The sequence below is a fragment of the Pseudophryne corroboree genome, chromosome 5 (assembly GCF_028390025.1).
Source record: "Pseudophryne corroboree isolate aPseCor3 chromosome 5, aPseCor3.hap2, whole genome shotgun sequence".
NCBI classification, from domain to species: domain Eukaryota; kingdom Metazoa; phylum Chordata; class Amphibia; order Anura; family Myobatrachidae; genus Pseudophryne; species Pseudophryne corroboree.
This window is the reverse complement of record NC_086448.1, coordinates 457,570,627-457,594,476: the sequence shown is the minus strand read 5'-3', so window position 1 is coordinate 457,594,476 and position 23,850 is coordinate 457,570,627. Positions and strand designations below refer to the sequence as shown.

Below are 23,850 nucleotides of genomic sequence, written 5' to 3'. Positions count from 1 at the left end.
TCCTTTGTTCCTTCTACATCCTTTAATGACGTTCAATGGAAAATTGATTCTTACAAATTCGCACGTTCCCTAAGGATCAAAGAATATTTTGAAAAATCTCCCCCCCCTGTGCCATCCAACAGTGCCCCTGTTCCAGCGTGCATCAAAACTAAATCCAGATTTGATCCCATCTCCAACAATGCGTCCATCAAGAGCTTCTCTAAAACTCTAGACAGAGCAGTTGTCACTCATACACAAAAGACACGCTCCATTTTCAATAATTTATCATCTGCAGAACGACAGGCACTGCAAGATCTGAGAGCGGATAAAGATTTAATTATACGGACTGCAGACAAAGGAGGTGGCATTGTGCTACAAAATCTGTCGGATTACAAACAAGAGATTTATTCTCAACTACAGGATGTGCAAGTATATGAAGAATTGCCTGATGATCCTACCCAGTGTTATAAAAATGAGCTCACAACCATCTTGACGCAAGCAGTGTCCAAGGGCATTATCTCAGAACAAGTAAGTCACAATTTGACTCAAGATAGTCCTGTGTCACCCATACTTTACACCATACCTAAACTACATAAAAATCCCACACGCCCTCCAGGTCGCCCCATCATCGCGGCTAGAGATTCTATATACTATAAAATCTCACAATACCTGGATTTTTATCTACAGCCATTGATACAAAAACACCACATGTTTCTTAAAGATACCACCACTTTAATCAACAAACTGATGTCCATCACACCAGTCCCTGACAATAGCAAACTGTGTACCTTAGATGTCATATCTCTATACACCAACATTCCACATGATGCTGGCATTCATGCAGTTAAAATGTTTTTGACTAACAATGTTTCCTATGAGGGGCCAGATATTGATTTCTTTTTAGAACTTCTGACTCTGACATTGACTCGGAATTACTTTCTTTTCAACGGCAAATGGTATCGCCAGCTACGGGGCTGCGCAATGGGTTCTTGCGTAGCTCCGTCATTTGCAAATATTTACATGTTCAAAATAGAACAGGAATTATTACTTTCGAATAGCTCTATATCTGGTGACTTACTTTGGATTACCAGATATATTGACGATTTGCTGTTGATCTGGACAGGCTCCACTCAACAGCTAGAGTCACATTTACAAAAGATCAATACCCTTGACCCCACCATTAAGTTCACATGGGACATTAGTGCCACACAGGTACATTACCTTGATGTCAATATTTCCCTGACTAACGGTGTAATACATACCAGCCTTTACAAAAAGGCAACAGACAGAAACACTTATCTACACGCACAAAGTCAGCATCCCCCGGCCTGTATCAGAGGTCTGCCTTACTCGCAGTTTCTCCGAGTTTGCAGAATTTCAGATACACATGAAAAAACCATTACAGACATTGATTCTTTGATTGTACAATTCTTACAACGAGGCTACAATTATAAAGATCTACTCAATGCTAAGACCAAAGCATTAGCCATTCCCAGAGAACAGCTACTAGCACCAGCAGTTCCCAGGTCCGCACTTCTCAATAAACAAGTATTTGTGCAGGAATATTATCCATTCAGCCGCACCATTAACAAAACAGCCAAAGAGCTCTGGCCGGTTGTAGCCCTAGATCCTGACCTGAAATTTGCTAAAAAAAACTAAATTCTCCCCAGCTTCACCAGAAACAAAAATCTTAAAGATTTATTGGTTAGAAATGATATAACTGGTACATCCAATGCTGGACCCTCACACTTTCTTACCCGCAAGCCGGGCTGTTACAAATGCACTGGCTGCATAACTTGCAGCTATATGGAAACTGGAAAGGACTTCTGTCATCCACACACTGGCAGACGTATTCCCATCAAACATGTTTTGACTTGTAGTACTAGATTTGTCATCTACTATATTAGATGCCCTTGCGGTCTGCTCTATATAGGTAAGACCACCTGCATGTTTAAGGAGAGGATGGCCACACACAGAATGGTCATCAGACAAGCCCTTGAAGGAGGCAACCAAGATCAGCCAGTTGCCAGACATTTCAAGACCTTCCAGCACAATTTATCCACACTCAAATACAAGATCATTGATCATGTTCCGATTAGCATCAGGGGGGGAGACAGAGCCAAACAACTGTTACGCTTGGAAACACGCTGGATACACAAACTCAACACTGTGTCTCCAGCAGGACTTAATGAATATAACTCTTGGAACTGCTATCTGTGAGGTCTCTCATACCCATCAGATTAATTTGCCACCCTTTCTATTCCAGCGGTCTGATGGCATAGTATTACGGACAGATTGCACTAGACTGTGACATGAAATGGCGCTACCCATACCTGAGACGCCTTTCACAGCGTCGATGTATCTACAGCACATGTGTACTGGTTTTGATCATATAATGCTGTGTTCTTTTGATTGTTTCTTTATGACATTAATAAGTAAACTGTCCATTTGCTTGTAGTACAGTCCGTATGCCGGCACAACGCTTTAGGATCTGTTTTGTGCTTCACGCATTTTTTCATTCTTTTGCATACTTTTTACACATTGGTCAATACATGTATATGTGGAATTTACGGTATTCTTGCTTTTCTACTTTATACCATTGGATTAACAAGTACTTTCTTTAGATTATATTTTGTACGTTTGGGTCTGTTTTTCTCTACACTATTTGTTTACACCTGTCTCCAGGCAACGGCTGGCGGTCAGGTGGTGCAGACTGGGCACCCGTCGCATTGCATGTGACGTCAGCCACCGTCGACCGCGGCTCTGGAACCACGAGTTAACACTGTATGGTCTTCATCTATAAAGGTATGTGTTATGTATCCTGACGAAAGTTTTCAAAATAAAACTGAAACGTTGATCTACATAGGCGTGCAAGCCTTGCTTATTACTACTATTACTAAGTCCCATGAGTGCCGCCAGCATCTTCCATCTATACATTTCCACTTTGAGTGGTAAGGAAGGCACCTGGGCAAATATTGGACAAATATTACGGAGTGCCAGCCATCCTTGAATAATTATATATATAAAATCACACACACACAGGTTGAGTATCCCATATCCAAATATTCCGAAATACGGAATTTGAGTGAGTGAAATAGTGAAACCTTTATTTTTTGATGGTTCAATGTACACAAACTTTGTTTAATACACAAAGTTATTAATAGTATTGTATTAAATGAACTTCAGGCTGTGTGTATAAGGGGTATATGAAACATAAATAATTTGTGTGAATGTACACACACTTCGTTTAATGCACAAAGTTATAAAAAATATTGTCTAAAATTACCTTCAGGCTGTGTGTATAAGGGGGGTAATTCTGAGTTGATCGCAGCAGGTACTTTGTTAGCAGTTAACTCTCTCTGCAAATGTTATATCTGCCACCCCTACAGTGCACATGGTTTTGCCCAACTGCAAAAAATGTTCCTGCTGCGATCAACTTGGAATTACCCCCAAGGTGTATATGAAACATAAATGTATTCTGTGCTTAGACTTAGGTCCCATCGCCATGATATCTCATTATGGTATGCAATTATTCCAAAATACGGAAAAATCCGATATCCAAAATACCTCTGGTCCCAAGCATTTTGGATAAGGGATACTCAACGTGTGTGTGTGTGTGTGTGTGTGTGTGTGTGTGTGTATATATGTATATATATATATATATATATATATGTGTATATATGTGTGTGTATATATATATATATATATATATATATATATATATATATATATATATATATATATATATATATATATATATATATATATATATTACACCAAACTTAGTACACATATGGCTTACAATCTGGAAAACAATACTGTGGGGGTAAGGAAGGGGGTGGAAGGGAGTGACAGGTTAAAGTCCATAGTTTTCGGGGTCACTGAGATGAATAGTGACACTCCTGATGCCGTTTCAGTCCAAGTTCAGCCCCCATCAGCATGGGGAGTGAGAACGAGTAGTGAATTGAAACTTGAAGATGGGTGCAATGACAAAAGTCTTATTGCATTAAGATTTCCACGGGTGGAGCTTGATCTGTCGTCCCATAATTTACAGCACTGAGCAGGGCAGCAACAGAGGCGGTGACAGGGCAGAGAAGGAGGCGGATTATTCTCCTCAGCACCAGCATTTTTACAGCATCAATCCGGGAAAGCCCAGAGGTGTGGCCTGACAAACATTGGCATTATTCTTAACGGATATTCAGCTAGTATTATATAGATTATACACACATATATTTTATAACAGCACTCCAAGCAGAAATCCAATGCATAAACAGTTAAAAACGTTGGGTTAATGGATTTCCGCTCGGAAATCCATAAACCCAAAAGGTCTAGTACTGACCTTTTCTGGCACCCAACCATTATTTTTGCAAGGAGTGTACTCTATTCCCAGTAGGTGGAATTTCTTTTGCAGGATTTGACAGCAAGGATTGAGATTCATAAATGTGATGTATACATTATATAATAGTTAGTTCCAAGTTGAATTTTCAAGTTCACACACATAACGAACAACATATACAATACAACTCCTTAAACATGCAACATTACCTTTACAGTGACTGGTGAGTGACACTAATGTACATTATGTATCATCTGCACCAATAATAAAAAATACTTACTGATGATGCTGCTGTGCTCGAGATAAAAGAACCAGCAATGTGAATATAGCAAAGGCAGCTCCTGTGATGGACCAACCCGCAATTGCAAATCCAGACCATTCAACAATTTCACCAAAAAAGTTTGCTCCAGAAACATATTCAAAAAGTCCACCTTAAATAAAGAAAAAACAAGAAATGGTGATACAGGATTTAAGGAATGGAAACTATTAGCAAATTGTAGCACCACAAACTAAATCTGAAGCATTCTAGAGTGAATTTAAATTAAACAATACGCACTATAGTGGCAGAACCAGTAGGTGGATGGGCTGTGGCAGCTTCAAAATGCTGTGAGTGCTTAGCACAGACATGGGTCTCAAAAGTGGTAAAGTGAGATTTGCACGAGGGAAGGCAACTAAGTGACAAAGAGCAGAAACTACCCCAGAACAGTTCTCCCTGTTAGGAATACTGTTGGTGAACACCGTAAGACTAGGGAGGGGTGATACCAACATCCCTCTGAGTCCAGCCACAGAGGAATATAGAAACAGGGGAATAACTATCCTTAGGAACAGAAAGGACACAAGCTAGTCTATAGAAAAACCTAAGAACCCAGCCAATGACATGACCAACGGGACGATATATTATGCTGCCCGTACACACTGCACGATGTGATGCTAGGTATCGTTGCCCACCACATTAAAAATACATGCAGTTGTCCCAGTGGGAGTGCAGCATGCCGACGGTACAACCCAGGGAATGACCGCAGAAACTTGCGATCGACCGCATACATTTGAGGATATGGACGATATATTGTTTAATATTGTTAGATATATCATCTAATGTGTAACCGGGGTAACACCGCAAGGCAATGAGTGCACAGGGTGTATTTATGTGGGGTTCACCCAGTCAGCTGCTGGGATGAGATCATTTGAACATCCACAAGAAAACAGTGTTGATTAAGTAGCTGTGAAGTAGAAACCCAGAAAGCTGTCAATAGGGCAGGAATTGTTGAATTACTCTCAGATCTGCTGAGCCAGGGTGGAAAGCAGTTGAGTAGTAACCTCAGTACACAATACCAATGAAAACTGTCTGAACTCTGTTGTTTTGTGAACTCAAGTTAGATTCTGGTGCTGGTTCTGTAGAGGGCACTCTGTGCAGGAAACTAGGCGAGCAAAGGTAACTCTTGCGCATGAGGTATACAAGACTCAAAGAGAGAGAGTAATAACTCAGGAGAACTTTTAATACAATATGCACATAAAAATACTGAGACTGGAAATGGGATTGTCCAGACTGGAATGGAACTGGAGTCAGCTTGGGAACGGACTTCTACATGATGACTTGAACCGGACTGGAACCGGCAGATTGGAATCAGTCTGGAAACTGACCAGGAAGCGAGTATCAACAGTATCACAATTAGCACACTGGAAGTTATAAACTTAAAGCTGAATTCTCAGTGCTGGAATTAATGGCTGAATGCTGGTGTTTGAATATTGCAGGGGAGAGAGTGAGAGAGAGAACAACAGAGAGAATAACTACTGGAACTGGTAAAGCACACAGGAGTCTGTAGCCCAGGCGCAGCTGAGACAGTGACAGTTTCTGGGCCACTTGCTGGAGCTCCTAATAGTCCTTTTATCCACACTTGCCATTCAGTGACTGGCTGTCAGCTGACCAGACCAATGCTTGCAATTGGTGAAGCAGTGATCAGCTGACCAGCATCAATAAGGCAGCACCCAGTATCCACAGAAGGCAGGAAGAATAGCAGGGAGTCTGAGTAGCGTCTTTGAGTGCCGCAGCAACCACAATGGAGATCAGAATGCTGCCGGTGGGACACTTGAAGCCGGATTAGGTTGCGCAATGCTACCCATTGCAGCTAACCCCGTCATGTAACAGGAGCCACTGGCTTCGCGCACCCACAAAATAGGGCCAACAAGCCTCCATTTTGTGGAATGCTCCCCGTTGCAACGAACCGCCTGTCAATCATGCTGCTGCTTTTTATGGAACTGCAAGCGACATTGCATACACAGATCTGAACACACACACAGTGCGGCTCCTGAGCATGCGCAGATCAATAAATACTGGAAAGTTATGAAGGTATCAAAATAGTTTTAATCTTTGAATCAGGCGCAATGTACGTAGATAGAATCCACAGAGGATAGAATTTGTGTGCATATGTCACCACCTTTACATCACTACTGAGTGCCATTAGCTTTTATTACAAGGAATAATTAAATCCAACAATTGATTGTTTCAAATAAAAAACCATGAGTGTACAGTACATTGCTCCATGCTAATAAAATAGTCTACTGCAAGTCTGTTAAAAAGTGCTGCATTTTAGCTCCATTACAGAAAGCTGGGGCTCCTCTCAGGTAATTAGTGTCCTCTTGGGATCGGATACAGGTCAAAGAGGAGACAGAGTATTGCAACATTTCTGGTTCGGGCCCACTGTATATTCAACCAATCCACACATTGAAAAGCTAATTTCTGCTCCCGCTGTCTGTAGATATATTTCGCTTAGTATAGCCAATCTAATTATTTCAGATATATCATTCAGCTCAGCAAAACAGAAGCTCAAACTATTTGCAGATTGTTCAGTATATAGTTTAGAGTTAAATACAGCCTCACAAACAGCTTAGATCTGGATGAATATGATTAATCTTGTAGCAGAGCGCTGTTCAAAATAGGATTTTAATTACCTACCGGTAAATCCTTTTCTCGTAGTCCGTAGAGGATGCTGGGGTCCATTTAGTACCATGGGGTATAGACTGGTCCTTTGGGAGCCACTGGCACTTTAAGAGTTTAATAGTGTAGGCTGGCCCCTCCCTCTATGCCCCTCCTACCAGACTCTGTCTAGAAACTATGCCCGAGGAGACGGACATACTTTGAGAGAAGGAAATACACAGATAGTGGTGAGATTCACACCAGCTCACACAACAAAAAAGGAAAGCCTAGCTAACTAACTTGGAACAATTCGGCAATGGCTGAAACAACAATACTGAACAAAGTAACAATACAGGAATACGAAGCACTGGGCAGGCACCGAGCATCCTCTACGGACTACGAGAAAAGGATTTACCAGTAGGTAATTAAAATCCTATTTTCTCTTACGTCCTAGAGCAGGGGTGGCCAAACAGTCGATCGCGATCGGACATGCGACCAGTCGATCGCGATCCGCTGCCCATCCACCTGAAGCCGCGCCTCTCCTGCCTGCCGTCCTGCCCCTCAGTCTGGTCTCCGGCAGTGACGGCGGAGTGTATAGCTCAAATCAGGCACCGGTTCGTTAGCCAATCAGAGCTTGCGAACCGGCACCTGATTTGAGCCATACACGCTGCCGTCACCGCCGGAGACCAGACTGAGGGGCAGGACGGCAGGCAGGAGAAGCGCGCGCTGCGCTCTCCACACAGCACGGTGAGCACTATGGTGGCATATCTGGCAATGCGGGGCATATGTGGCACTGTGTGGGCATATCTGGCACTGCAGGCACAGTGGCGGCATATGTGGCACTGTGGGATCATATCTGGCACTGGGGGCATATCTGGCACTGCGGGCACATGGCACTGTGGGGGCACATCTGGCACTGTGGGGGCATATCTGGCACTGTGGGGGCATATCTGGCTCTATGGGGGCATATCTGGCACTGCGGGCACATGGCACTGTAGGGGCATATCTGTAATCTGGCACTGTGGGGGCATATCTAGCAGTGTGGGCACATGACACTGTGGGGGCATATCTGTATCTGGCACTGTGGGGGCATATCTGGCACTGTGGGGGCATATCTGGCACTGCGGGCACATGGCACTGTGGGGGCATATCTGTAATCTGGCACTGTGGGGGCTTATCTAGCAGTGTGGGCACATGACACTGTGGGGGCATATCTGGAACTGCGGCCACATGGCACTGTGGGGGTATATCTGCAATCTGGCACTGTGGGGGCATATCTGGCACTGCGGGCACATGGCACTGTGGGGGCATATCTGTAATCTGGCACTGTGGGGGCATATCTAGCAGTGTGGGCACATGGCACTGTGGGGGCATCTCTATCTGGCACTGTGGGGGCATATCTGGCACTGTGGGGGCATATGTGTATCTGGCACTGTGGGGGCATATGTGTTTGAGGTTTTTACCTGTGGGGGCCAATGTGTTATTTCGTGCGAGACAGTCATTACACTCTGTGCAGCAAGGCTACATCCCTTTTTTTGTTACAGCACGCCCACTTTTTGTTATACCACGCCCAATGTGTTATGCCACGCCCCTTTTTGCGCGCGTGCCTGCGGCGCGCGCTATTATTCCGCCTAGGTATATCACAAAAGCTTTTTAGCTTTCAAAGTAGATCGCCGACTCCAAAAGTCTGGCCGCCCCTGTCCTAGAGGATGCTGGGGTCCATTTAGTACCATGGGGATGTACCAAAGCTCCCAGAACGGGAGGGAGAGTGCTGAGGTTCCTGCAGAACAGATTGACCAAACTGAAGGTCTTCAGAGGCCAAAGTATCGAACTTGTAGAACTTAGCAAACGTGTTCGAACCTGACCAAGTAGCTGCTCGGCAAAGCTGTAAAGCAGAGACACCCCGGGCAGCCGCCCAGGAAAAACCCACTTTACGAGTTGAGTGTGCCTGAACAGATTTTGGACACGGCAAGTCTGCCATCAAATAAGCATGCTGGATAGTAAACCTGATCTAGCAAAAATCGTCTGCTTAGAAGCAGGACACCCAACCTTGTTGGGATCATAAAGGACAAATAAAGCGTCCGACTTCCTGTGACAAGAAGTTCTCTTCACATAAATTTTCAAAGCCCTCACCACATCCAAGGACTCTGAGGTAATTGAGGAGTCAGCCACTGACACCACAATAGGTTGGTTGACACAACCTTCGGAAGAAATTGCTGACGTGTTCTGAGCTCAGCTCTATCTTCATGGAAAATCAAGTAGGGGCTCCTGCATGACAGTGCCCCCAATTCTGACACACGTCTAGCAGATGCCAATGCCAACAGTGTGACCGCCTTCCAAGTAAGAAACTTAACGTCCACCTCCTGTAAAAGTTCGAACCAATCCGATTGCAGGAACTGTAGCACCACATTGAGATCCCAAGGTGCCGTAGGAGGCACAAAGGGTGGTTGAACCTCACGGAGGGCAGCCAATTGTTTCTGGACGAAAACAGACAAGGCCGAAATCTGGACCTTTATGGAGCCCAAGCGTAGGCCCACATCCAGACCTTCTTGTTGAAACTCCACCATTGGAAACTTCTTGGATTCACACCAAGACACAAACTTTTTCCAAATCCGATGGTAATGTTTAGACGTAACCCCCTTCCTAGCTTGTATCAGCGTAGGAATGACCTTTTTCGGAATACCCTTCCGAGCTAAGATCTGGCGTTCAACCTCCATGCCATCAAACGTAGCCGCGGTAAGTCTTGAAAGGCGAACGGCCCCTGTTGCAGAAGGTCCTCACGAAGAGGAAGAGGTCTCTGATCCTCCAGCAGTAATCCCAGAAGATCTGCGTACCAAGCCCTCCTTGACCAGTCCGGAGCAATAAGGATCGCTTGAACTCTTGTTCTTTTTATTAGTTTGATAATCCTTGGGATGATGAGTGGAAGTGGAGGGAACACATACATTGATTGGAACACCCACGGAGTTATCAGTGCATCCACTGCCACTGCCTGTGGGTCTCTCGACCTGGAACAGTACCTCCAAAGCTTCTAGTTGAGGCGAGAGGACATTATGTCTACCTGAGGTACACCCCATCGGCTTGTCACCTCTGCGAACACCTCCGGGTGGAGGCCCCATTCTCCTGGACGGAGATCGTGTCTGCTGAGGAAGTCCGCTTCCCAGTTGTCCACTCCCAGAATGAAGATTGCTGATAGCGCCACTACGTGCTTTTCTGCCCAGAGGAGGATTCTTGTTACCTCTGACATTGCCGCTCTGCTCTTCGTTCCGCCCTGTCGGTTTATGTAGGACACTGCCATTACATTGTCCGACTGAACCTGAATGACCTGATCTTGCAGAAGATGTGCCACTTGTAGAAGGCCGTTGTATATGGCTCTTAGTTCCAGAATGTTTATCGGAAGGATGGATTCCAGACTTGACCACTTTCCTTGGAAGTTTTCCCCTTGGGTGACCGCTCCCCAACCTCTGAGACTTGCATCTGTGGTGAGAATTCAGAACCTGCGGCCCTCAAGTAGGTGAGAAGTTTGCAGCCATAAGAGGAGTGAAATTCTGGCTTTCGGCGAAAGGCGTATCCGCTGGTGCATGTGAAGATGTGATACCGACCATTTGTCTAGGAGAATCCAGGTAGGAAGGACATCGCATGGAATCTTCCGTACTGTAGAGCCTCATAGGAGGCTACCATCTTCCCCAGAAGGCAAATGCACTGATGAACCGATACCCGGGCTGGCTTCAGGACATCCCGTACCATTGATTGGATCACCAATGCTTTCTCTACCGGTAGAAACACCCTCTGCACTTCCGTGTCGAGTATCATCCCCAGGAAGGGCAGTCTCCTTGTCGGCTCCAAATGTGACTTTGGAAGGTTCAAGATTCACCCATGATCCTATAGTAGACGAGTTGAGAGAGCAATACTCTGCAACAACCTCTCCCTGGAAGATGCTTTTATCAGCAGATCGTCCAGATATGGAATTATGGTGGTCATTCGGAGTTGATCGCAACCAGCAACTTTTTGCTGCTGCTGGAATCAACTAGCCAACACCTATGGGGGAGTGTATTTTAGCTTAGCAGGGCTGCGATCACTTGTGCAGCCCTGCTAAGCAAAAAAAAATTCACACAAAACAACACTAGGCCTATACCTACTTACCATGTGCGATGGATCCAGCGATAATGGGATCGGCTTTGACGTCCCTCCTCCGCCCTCCATTCTCCTGGGCACGTCTGCGCTTTACTCACCACTCCCCGAAAACAGCTTCTAACGGTCCGGATCCGCCCTCTTCCTGTCAATCTTCTTTGCGGTCCGGCCTGCGACCTTTTTCTTCTTAAGCCGCGACGCAACGGCGCGCATGCGCACTGCGGCCGCCGCGCATGCGCATTCCGCACTCGTTCGCACCGCAGCAATAAACCACTGCGTGCGAACGGGATGGAATGACCCCCCCCATATTCACTCCTTGCCTGCGGAGGAGTAGCATCATCTTTGCCATGACCTTGGTGAACACCCTCAGTGCTGTGAAGAGGCCAAAAGGCAGTGCCTGGAACTGACCGTGACAATCCAGCAGCGCAAATCTTAGATAAGCCTGCTGAGGCGGCCAGATCGGAATGTGAAGGCACGCATCCTTGATATCCAGGAACACCAGGTATTCTCCCTCCTCCAGATCTGAGATCACTGCTCTCAGAGACTCCATCTTGAATTTGAATTCCCTCAAGTAGGGGTTCAGTGACTTTAGGTTTAATATCAGCCTTACCGAACCGTCCGGTTTTGTTACCATAAACAGGTTTGAGTAATAACTCTTGTGTTTTAGGTGAGGTGGAACAATAACATTTGTTTGGACCAATTTTCGAATGGCTTCCTGCAGGATAGCACTGTCTGTCAGCGAAACTGGTAAGCCTGATATGAAGAATCTGTGAGGTGGGAGTTCCTGATACTCCAGTCTATAGCCCTAGGTAACAATGTCTGTCACCCAGGGGTCTAGGCATGATGACGCCGAGATGTGACTGAAATCTTTTAGTCTCGCTCCCACATGCCCGATCTCCAGGCTGGGAGGTCCACCGTCATGCTGAAGATTTTGATGAAGCAGAACCTGGTTTCCGTTCCTGAGAAGCTGTTGGTGCAGGTTTTCCGGATTTTTCTCGACCACCCCTAAAGAAGGTGGAAGGGGATTTGGATTTTTTAAATTTTGCGGTCCAAAAGGACTGCAGTGTAGATGTAGGATAAGATTTCTTAGTCGGTGGTGCTGCTGAGGGGAGAAAGGTTGACTTATCCGCAGTTGCCGTGTAGATCCGCGCATCCAATGCATCCACAGACAGAGACAGGTCAGGCTCTGTTTGTGGATGCATTGGATGCGCGGATCTACACGGCAACAGCGGATAAGTCAACCTCCACACTTTTCTTGGATTCTGCATCCGCAGTCCATTGGCGAAGCCAGAGTCCTCTGCGTGCCGAGACCGCCCTGGAAGTAGCCCTTGCATTCAGCATGGCAAGGTCCTTCATGGCCTCCACCATGAAACCTGCAGAATCCTGTATGTGACGTAAAAACAAGTCAATGTCAGTCCTATCCATAGTATCCAAGTCCTCAAGTAATGTGCCTGACCACTTTACTATGGCTTTAGAAATCCACGCACAAGCAATAGTGGGACTTAAAGCCACGCCTGTATCAGTATATAGTGATTTGAGCGTAGTCTCAATCTTGCGGTCAGTCAGCTCTTTTAAGGCGGTTGAACCAGGGACAGGTAAAACCACCTTTTTAGACAACCTAGATACAGAAACGACTACTATAGGTGGGTTTTCCCACTTCTTCCTATCCTCTTCAGGGAATGGGAAAGCAAGGAGAAGGCAATTCCTTTAGGGATCTGGAATTTTTTTTCTGGGTTTTCCCAGGATTTTTCAAATAAAGAGTTTAACTTAGAAGCAGGGAAGATTTTCTGTAAAATAAGATTCCTCTACTTGTTCAGGTACCTTCTCATAAATATGTAAAACATCCGTAATGGCTTCAATCATTAGCTGCACCCCTTTAGCAAGGGATGCATCACCCCCCCTTCCCCCCCCTGCATATCACCATCACCGTGCCCTGTATCAGAGTCAGTACCAGTGTCAACTTGCATTATCTGGGCAAGTGTACATTTTTTCGGGTATGTAGGTAGGGTATTTGAGGAAGTAGTGGGAGCTGAATACTTCAAACACTCTACAGATTTTCTCAAAAACTGCGTCTCTTTCTCATTATGTGACATCCTTGATGAAATCTGTGCTATCATTCCCCTTAAAAAAATCCACCCGTGGGGGTTCGGATTCAGAAGGCTGGGAAAGCACACTGCAGTCCTGAGTACATAGAATAGACTCCTCAGGAGAAGATACACACTCTGCAGCACATGACACAGAGCCCTTAGACATGGTAATGTGGATATATATACTTACACACAAATACAGGAAAATGTCAGACAGTTTCCCCCAGAGTACCTTCAGAGAGTCACAGAGTATAAGGAGCCAGCCACACAGCGCCCCTGTGGGCAGTTATTATGATAAAAGCCCGGCGCTGACTAACCAACCTTAATAGGTTAATTAGTACAAACTACACTCTCCCCCCCTGTCTATAACACCCTGGTACCGCAGAGGATAACTGGAGTTATGTGGGGGTCAGCGCTCCCTGTCAGTGTCCTGCTTCAGCGATCTGCAGGGAGAAAATGGCGCTGGTGAGTGCTGGATCTGCTCTGAGAAGCCCCGCCCCCAGTAATGGCGCGCAGCTTCCTGCACAATTAGATTATACTGGTCTGAGGTCTTTGATGCTAACAGCAGGATTAGCCCCTGTTAGCTATATTTACCAGTTTTAGGATGATCGCGCTGGCCCATGACGCCCCTCAGCAGCGTCTACATATGCATGTTGAAGAGCCCTCATGGAGCGCAGCCTGTCAGAGCTGCGCTCCCATCCTTGTGCCGCCACTCCCGCCGGCGATCAGCACCCTCAGGAGCTCAGTGTCCTGTCAGCGGAGATAAAGAACCATTAACTTCAAGAGTTGGTTCCTAATTCCCCCCCCTCCACCTAAATCCCACGAAGCAGGAAGGCTGTTGCCAGCAGACTTCCTGTACCCAACAACTCTTCGAAAAAAATAAAACTCGAAAAACTCCTAGGAGCTCACCTAGCTGTGACCGGCTCCTCCTGGCACATTTTCTAAACCGAGTTTGGTAAGTGGGGCATGGAGGGAGGGGCCAGCACACACTATTAAAAACTCTTAAAGTGCCAGTGGCTCCCAAAGGACAAGTCTATACCCCATGGTACTAAATGGACCCCAGCATCCTCTAGGACGTAACAAAAAGAAGAGTGCATACTCCTTCCTGTTCTCCAGGGAGTCTTTGTGCCCTATCCCAAGATGGTAACAGAGATCTTTACTGAGTATGTGCAGAGCCATCATAAGACTGCTTAAAGCAGGGGTGGGGAACCTTTTTTCTACCAATGGCCATTTGGATATTTCTAAAATCCTTCGGGGGCCATACAAAAATAATCAACTTAAAAAATAAGATTTTACTCACCGGTAAATCTATTTCTCGTAGTCCGTAGTGGATGCTGGGTACTCCGTAAGGACCATGGGGAATAGACGGGCTCCGCAGGAGACTGGGCACTCTAAAGAAAGATTTAGGACTACCTGGTGTGCACTGGCTCCTCCCCCTATGACCCTCCTCCAAGCCTCAGTTAGGACACTGTGCCCGGAAGAGCTGACACAATAAGGAAGGATTTTGAATCCCGGGTAAGACTCATACCAGCCACACCAATCACACCATATAACTCGTGATAGGAACCCCGGTTAACAGTATGATAACAATGGAGCCTCTGAACAGATGGCTCGCAATAACAACCCGATTTTTGTAACAATAACTATTTACAAGTATTGCAGACAATCCGCACTTGGGATGGGCGCCCAGCATCCACTACGGACTACGAGAAATAGATTTACCGGTGAGTAAAATCTTATTTTCTCGGACGTCCTAGTGGATGCTGGGTACTCCGTAAGGACCATGGGGATTATACCAAAGCTCCCAAACGGGCGGGAGAGTGCGGATGACTCTGCAGCACCGAATGAGAGAACTCCAGGTCCTCCTCAGCCAGGGTATCAAATTTATAAAATTTTGCAAACGTGTTTGCCCCTGACCAAGTAGCAGCTCGGCAAAGTTGTAAAGCCGAGACCCCTCGGGCAGCCGCCCAAGATGAGCCCACCTTCCTTGTGGAATGGGCTTTTACAGATTTAGGCTGCGGCAGTCCCACCGCAGAATGCGCCAGCTGAATAGTGCTACAAATCCAGCGCGCGATAGTCTGCTTAGAAGCAGGTGCACCCAGCTTGTTGGGTGCATATAAAATAAACAGCGAGTCAGTTTTCCTGACTCCAGCCGTCCTGGAAACATAAATTTTCAGGGCCCTGACTACGTCCAGAAACTTGGAATCCTCCAAGTCCCTAGTAGCCGCAGGCACCACAATAGGTTGGTTCAAGTGAAAAGCTGATACCACCTTCGGGAGAAACTGAGGACGAGTCCTCAACTCTGCCCTATCCATATGGAAAATCAGATAGGGGCTTTTACAGGACAAAGCCGCCAATTCTGACACACGTCTGGCCGAAGCCAGAGCCAACAACATAACCACTTTCCACGTGAGATATTTTAAATCCACAGTCTTAAGTGGCTCAAACCAATGTGATTTCAGGAACTCCAAAATCACATTGAGATCCCAAGGTGCCACTGGGGGCACAAAAGGAGGCTGAATACGCAGAACTCCCTTGACAAAAGTCTGAACTCCAGGCAGTGAAGCCAGTTCTTTCTGGAAGAAAATCGACAGGGCCGAGATCTGGGCCTTAATGGACCCCAATTTGAGGCCCAATGTCACACCTGCTTGTAGGAAATGCAGGAATCGACCCAGTTGAAATTCCTCCGTTGGGGCCTTCTTGGCCTCACACCAAGCAACATATTTTCGCCAAATGCGGTGATAATGTTTTGCGATGACATCCTTCCTGGCTTTGATCAGGGTAGGGATGACTTCCTCCGGAATGCCTTTTTCCTTTAGGATCCGGTGTTCAACCGCCATGCCGTCAAACGCAGCCTCGGTAAGTCTTGGAACAGACAGGGTCCCTGCTGCAGCAGGTCTTGTCTGAGCGGCAGAGGCCAAGGGTCCTCTGCAAGCATCTCTTGAAGTTCCGGGTACCAAGTTCTTCTTGGCCAATCCGGAGCCACGAGAATAGTTCTCACTCCTCGCCTTCTTATTATTCTCAGTACTTTGGGTATGAGAGGCAGAGGAGGAAACACATAAACCGACTGGTACACCCACGGTGTCACTAGAGCGTCCACAGCGATCGCCTGAGGGTCTCTTGACCTGGCGCAATATCTTTTTAGCTTTTTGTTGAGGCGGGACGCCATCATGTCCACCTGTGGTTTTTCCCAACGGTTTACCAGCATCTGGAAGACTTCTGGATGAAGTCCTTATTCTCCCGGGTGGAGGTCGTGCCTGCTGAGGAAGTCTGCTTCCCAGTTGTCCACTCCCGGAATGAATACTGCTGTCAGTGCTAACACATGATTCTCTGCCCATCGGAGAATCCTTGTGGCTTCTGCCATTACCCTCCTGCTTCTTGTGCCGCCCTGTCTGTTTACATGGGCGACCGCCGTGATGTTGTCTGATTGGATCAGCACCGGCCGGTTCTGAAGCAGGGGTCTTGCTTGGCATAGGGCATTGTAAATGGCCCTTAGCTCCAGAATATTTATGTGAAGCGAAATCTCCTGATTTGACCACAGTCCTTGGAAATTTCTTCCCTGTGTGACTGCACCCCAGCCCCGAAGGCTGGCATCCGTGGTCACCAGGACCCAGTCCTGTATTCCGAATCTGCGGCCCTCTAGTAGATGAGCCCTCTGCAGCCACCACAGCAGCGACACCCTGGTCCTTGCCGACAGGGTTATCCGCTGTTGCATCTGGAGATGGGACCCGGACCATTTGTCCTACAGGTCCCACTGGAAAGTCCTTGCGTGGAACCTCCCGAATGGAATTGCCTCGTACGAAGCTACCATTTTTCCCAGGACTCGTGTGCATTGATGTACCGACACCTGTCCCGGTTTTAGGATGTCTCTGACTAGAGATGACAACTCCTCGGCTTTTTCCACTGGAAGAAACTCTGTTTTCTGGTCTGTGTCCAGAATCATTCCCAGGAACAGAAGACGTGTCGTCGGGACCAGCTGTGACTTTGGAATATTGAGAATCCAGCCGTGCTGTTGTAGCACTTCCCGAGAAAGCGCTACCCCTACTACCAACTGTTCCTTGGACCTCGCCTTTATCAGGAGATCGTCCAAGTACGGGATAATTAAAACTCCCTTCTTGCGAAGGAGTATCATCATTTCGGCCATTACCTTGGTAAAGACCCTCGGTGCCGTGGACAACACAAACGGCAGCGTCTGGAACTGATAGTGACAGTCCTGTACCACAAATCTGAGGTACTCCTGGTGAGGAGGGTAAATGGGGACATGGAGGTACGCATCCTTGATGTCCAGGGAGACCATGTAATCCCCCTCGTCCAGGCTCGCAATAATCGCCCTGAGCGATTCCATCTTGAACTTGAACCTTTTGATATAAGTGTTCAAGGATTTTAGATTTAAGATGGGTCTCACCGAACCGTCCGGTTTCGGTACCACAAACATTGTGGAATAGTAACCCCTTCCTTGCTGAAGGAGGGGTACCTTGACAATCACTTGCTGTGAATACAGTTTTTGAATAGCCACCAACACCGCCTCCCTGGCAGAGGGAGTTGCCGGTAAGGCAGATTTTAGGAAACGGCGGGGGGGAGACGTCTCGAATTCCAGCCTGTACCCCTGAGATATTACTTGAAAGACCCAGGGATCCACTTGTGAGAGATCCCACTGAGCGCTGAAATTCCTGAGACGGGCCCCCACCGTACCCGGGTCCGCCTGAGCAGCCCCAGCGTCATGCTGTGGACTTACCGGACGCGGGGGAGGACTTCTGCTCTTGGGAACTAGCTGTGTGTTGCAGCTTTTTTCCTCTACCTTTGCCTCTCGGCAGAAAGGATGAGCCTCTAGCCCTCTTGTTTTTGTGGGGCCGAAAGGACTGTACCTGATAATACGGTGCTTTCTTTTGCTGTGGGGCAGCCTGTGGCAAAAAGGTAGATTTCCCAGCAGTAGCTGTGGACACGAGGTCCGAAAGACCATCCCCAAACAGTTCCACCCCCTTATAGGGCAAAACTTCCATGTGCCGTTTTGAGTCGGCATCTCCAGACCATTGCCGAGTCCATAACCCCCTTCTGGCGGCAATGGACATAGCGCTTATTCTTGATGCCAGCCGGCAAATATCCCTCTGTGCATCACGCATGTATAAGAATGCATCTTTTATATGCTCAATCGTCAGCAAAATATTGTCCCTATCCATGGTATCAATATTATCCGACAGGGAATCTGACCACGCAGCAGCAGCACTGCACATCCAAGCTGATGCAATCGCTGGTCGCAATATAATGCCCGTGTGTGTGTAAATAGCTTTTAGGGTAGCTTCCTGCTTCCTATCAGCAGGTTCCTTCAGGGTGGCCGTATCCGGAGACGGTAGTGCCACCTTCTTTGATAAGCGTGTCAGCGCCTTATCTACCCTAGGGGGTGTTTCCCAACGTGACCTATCCTCTGGCGGGAAAGGGCACGCTGCCAATAACCATTTTGAAATTATCAATTTCTTATCGGGGGAAGTCCACGCTTCCTCACACACCTCATTTAATTCCTCAGATGCAGGAAAAACTACAGGTAGTTTTTTTCTCATCAAACATAATACCCTTTTTTGTGGTACCTGGGGTATTATCCGAAATGTGTAAAACATTTTTCATTGCCTCAATCATGTAACGGGTGGACCTATTAGAGGGTACACTAGTCTCATCGTCGTCGACACTGGAGTCGGTATCCGTGTCGACGTCTGTATCTGTCACCTGAGGTAGCGGGCGTTTTAAAGCCCCTGATGACATTTGAGACGCTGGAACAGGCACAAGCTGTGTAGCCGGCTGTCCTATGTCGTCAAACCTTTTGTGTAAGGAGTTGACACTTTCACGCAATTCCTTCCATAAGTCCAACCACACAGGTGTCGACCCCGCAGGGGGTGACATCACATTCACAGGCATTTGCTCCGCCTCCACATCATTTTCCTCCTCATACATGTCGACACAGCAGTACCGACACACAGCAGACACACAGGGAATGCTCTTACAGAGGACAGGACCCCACAAAGCCCTTTGGGGAGACAGAGGGAGAGTATGCCAGCACACACCAGAGCGCTATATATCACAGGGATATCACCTATAAAACGTGTTTTCCCCTTATAGCTGCATAATATAGTTATACTGCGCCTAATTTGTGCCCCCCCTCTCTTTTTTACCCTTTTCTGTAGTGCAGGACTGCAGGGGAGAGCCAGGGAGCGATCCTTCCAGCGGAGCTGTGAGGGAAAATGGCGCCAGTGTGCTGAGGGAGATGGCTCCGCCCCTTTTTCGGCAGGCTTTCTCCCGCTATTGTAAAAGTTCTGGCAGGGGTTAATAAACACCCATATAGCCCCTGGGGCTATATATGGTGTCAGTTCGCCAGCCAAGGTGTTAATATTGCTGCTCAGGGCGCCCCCCCCCCCCCCCCCAGCGCCCTGCACCCATCAGTGACCGCAGTGTGTGGTGTGCATGAGGAGCAATGGCGCACAGCTGCAGTGCTGTGCGCTACCTTGGAGAAGACAGAAGTCTTCAGCCGCCGATTTTCCGGACCTTCTTGCTTCTGCCTCTGTAATGGGGACGGCGGCGCGGCTCCGGGAACGGATGACGAGGTCGTGTCCTGTGTTCGATCCCTCTGGAGCTAATGGTGTCCAGTAGCCTAAGAAGCCCAAGCTACCACCACTTAGGTAGGTTCGCTTCTTCTCCCCTTAGTCCCTCGGTGCAGTGAGCCTGTTGCCAGCAGGTCTCACAGAAAATAAAAAACCTAACATATACTTTCTTCCTAGGAGCTCAGGAGAGCCCCTAGTGTGCATCCAGCTCGGCCGGGCACAGAAATCTAACTGAGGCTTGGAGGAGGGTCATAGGGGGAGGAGCCAGTGCACACCAGGTAGTCCTAAATCTGTCTTTAGAGTGACCAGTCTCCTGCGGAGCCCGTCTATTCCCCATGGTCCTTACGGAATACCCAGCATCCACTAGGACGTCAGAGAAATGACCCTTCCCCCCCAGTAGTTATGCCCCTTAGAGGTGTGGCCAATTAAAATGGGACGTGATACACATATGCCCCCAAAAGTGCAGTGCCAGATACACAAATCCCCCCACAGTGCCAGATACACAAATGCCCCCCCCACCCCACTGTGCTGCTCACCGCTGCTGCTCCGTCTGCCGGCGGCGGCATGTCTCAGCTGTCAGGGGGTCAGGGCAGGGAGGAGAGAGCGGCTACGTCAGGCAGCAGTGGCTCCTGATTGGCTGCCGGTCCGCGAGCTCTGATTGGATCACAAACCGGGTGCTGGTTTGAGATCCTACCCGCCGCTGCTACCGGACATATAGCTGCACTCTCCTCCCTGCCCTGACAGCTGAGACATGCCGCCGGACTGAGCGGCGGCGTGTCTCGCTGACACACAAGAGGGTGGGTCGGAACAAACGGCTTTGCAAGCCTTATGCGGCCCGCGGGCTGGAGGTTCCCCACCCCTGGCTTAGAGTGATGAGAGACCTGGTTATTACCTGCTATGAAGCTGTTCCAGTATCCCTGCAACGCTACCTGTTTGTAGTATGAACTTACTGGCTCAAGCTCCGCTCCATCATCAGTGTAAATGTAACAGTATGGCTGTACCTGCCATCCTTTAATAAACCAACACCACTGGTTACGTAACTGGGTGTTCATAGTTTGAGTCATCCGCTGGTGTGTGCCTATATAACTCTGTAATATCAGCACCTGCAAACACATCATTCCTAACAAGCGCCTCCTGCCGCAATTTCAATCTTGTTTGAGCCTGGTCATGCAGGGGAACTCCTGCTAATGTGGTATTTTGCCCTATTTTGGGATTGATCATTCACAAAGAAACCTAATCATACTAAGCAGGAGCTCTAACATATCTTGGAGGGAGAGAGAGAAAGTGGAGAAGTTGCTAATACCAACCAATCAGCTTCACTCATTTAGCAAGCTGTGCTAGTAAAGTGAGAGAAGCTGATTGGATGCTATGAGCAACTTCTCCATTTTATCGCTATCCAAGATTTGATAAAGCTCTCCACCCATACAGAAGTTCATTAACATACCTCCCAACATACAGGAGTCGGGAGTCCTTGCATACACCTCATGAAAAGGGGGTGTGGGCCAATGATACACCCCTGTGCCTGTCACTCTGGGGATGTGCCCTGATGCTGGGCTGCACCCAGGCTCACCCTTTGGACTGTTTAGATGCCGTGCACATTTACATGCCAACTATTCACCCACCGACCTGCTGTGTAGAGCAGCAGTGGGAAAGTGCTCTTCCAATCCATCCCACGGTACAATCACACCAAAATCGGGATGGCTGAAAGGTATGCAATGATTAGAGAAGACAGATTTCGGATGTGTTTACTGAAGCACTATGAACAAAGCCACAAACCGCTTAGCAATTAAATAGGGAATTGCATCTTGTTTAATTAATGATTATATGAAGGATGACATGAATCATAATGACGGGACATAAATTTAAGTATCCAGTCAGCAAAACACATTCAGAAAATAAATAATATTCTGCTATTTACCTCTGTGTGCTTGTATGTTCAGGTTTTTAGTGGAAATAAATACATTTATACAAATAGATACGAAAGATGATCATCATATCTCCTACACTATCCCAAAATGGGAAAAAGCGTATGTAGGATTTACAGTAAATCATGGTCATTAGATAAACAATATGATCCAATATGGTAAGATCCACGAGTGGTCATAATATTGTTTGTGATCTTATATATTAAAAGGCAACACTATGCAAACACAGCAAAAGTTGGTATTCCCAGGTGGTCCCCCATCCAAGTACTAACCCGGCCAAACACTGCTTAGCTTCCAAGATCAAACGAGGATGTGCATTTCCAGTGAGGTATGTCCATAAAATGAGTTTGCTAATATGTTTGCACATGTAAACTGGACAATGCAATAGTCAGAATGCAAACACAAATTACTTAGCATCCCACTTTGGAAACAATGTCTACACATTGGGGTTGAAACACTGGATCATGCAGTATATTTCGATAAACATAAGAGTAGCTCAGCGGAATCAAAATAAATCCAAGTACAATACAAAAAAGCAGGCAATATGTTAAGGATAAGGTTATTGTTTAAACCATTAAATCAGGACAATTAGTCTAAAATTAAACCATAAAGGATTTGGACAGTATATAGTGAGAGAAATATGTGCCTCAGAGCGATTATAGGTATAATAGTGGTAGAAAGAACCAGTGTCTTAAAGAACCCCTACTTCTGCAGTTCATCAGTCTTGCCACATGGTATAGAACAAAGAATGAGAGAGTGAGGTGTCGGCACCAGATTAGAAAGGAGATATAGTGGAGTTATCAAACATCCAAGGCCCTGGTACAACAGCATTGTAGGGTCTGTGTTTCCCAAGAATGTGATGGATCAGAGAGTGTAATAATAATAGGATTTTAATTACCTACCGGTAAATCCTTTTCTCGTAGTCCGTAGAGGATGCTGGGGTCCAAATTAGTACCATGGGGTATAGAAGGGTCCACCAGGAGCCATTGGCTCTTTAAGAGTTTAATAGTGTGGGTTGGCTCCTCCCTCTATGCCCCTCCTACCAGACTCAGTCTAGAAACTGTGCCCGAGGAGACTACATACTTCGAGAGAAGGGAATACACAGATAGTGGCGAGATTCATACCAGCTTACACAACAAGGCAAATCCGGCCAACATGCTGGATAAACCCAGCAACAGCTGAAACAGTAAAAAACGCAGAACTTGCCCAGAAACCAGGCAGTACTGAACTAAATAACCACTGCAGGAAAACAAAAGCGCTGGGCGGGCTCCCAACACCCTCTACGGACTATGAGAAAAGGATTTACCGGTAGGTAATTAAAATCCTATTTTCTCTTACGTCCTAGAGGATGCTGGGGTTCATATTAGTACCATGGGGATGTACCAAAGCTCCCAGAACTGGAGGGAGAGCACGGAGGCTCCTGCAGAACTGCTTGACCAAACTTGAGGTCATCAGAGGCCAAAGTATCGAACTTGTAAAACTTAGCAAACGTGTTCGACCCAGACCAAGTAGCTGCTCGGCAAAGCTGTTTAGCAGAGACACCCCGGGCAGCCGCCCAGGAAGAACTCACCTAACGAGTAGAGTGGGCCTTAACAGATTTTGTACACTGCAATCCTGCCGTAGAGTATGCATGCTGGATGGTGAACCTCATCCAGCGTGAAATCGACTGCTCTGAAGCAGGACACCCAATTTTCTTGGGATCATAGAGGACAGAGAGTCAGATTTGCTATGACGAGCCGTCCTCTTCACGTAAATCTTCAAAGCCCTCAAAACATCCAAGGCCTTTGAAGCAATTGAGGAGTCAGTAGCCACTGGCATCACAATAGGTTGGTTGATATGAAAAGCGGACACAACCTTAGGAAGGAACTGTGGACGAGTCCTGAGTTCCGCCCTA

At 47.0% G+C, this 23,850-nt stretch overlaps 1 protein-coding gene across 1 annotated transcript in view; it reads right to left on the bottom strand.

Annotated features, from left to right (window-relative positions):
• SRD5A1 (steroid 5 alpha-reductase 1) overlaps window positions 1–23,850 on the bottom strand; it is a 192,443-nt gene that overhangs the window by 113,158 nt on the left and 55,435 nt on the right. Inside the window, exon 4 of the mRNA XM_063922937.1 lies at window positions 4,596–4,746. Within this exon, the coding sequence (XP_063779007.1) occupies window positions 4,596–4,746 (151 nt within the window). The remainder of the gene's footprint in view (window positions 1–4,595; window positions 4,747–23,850) is intronic.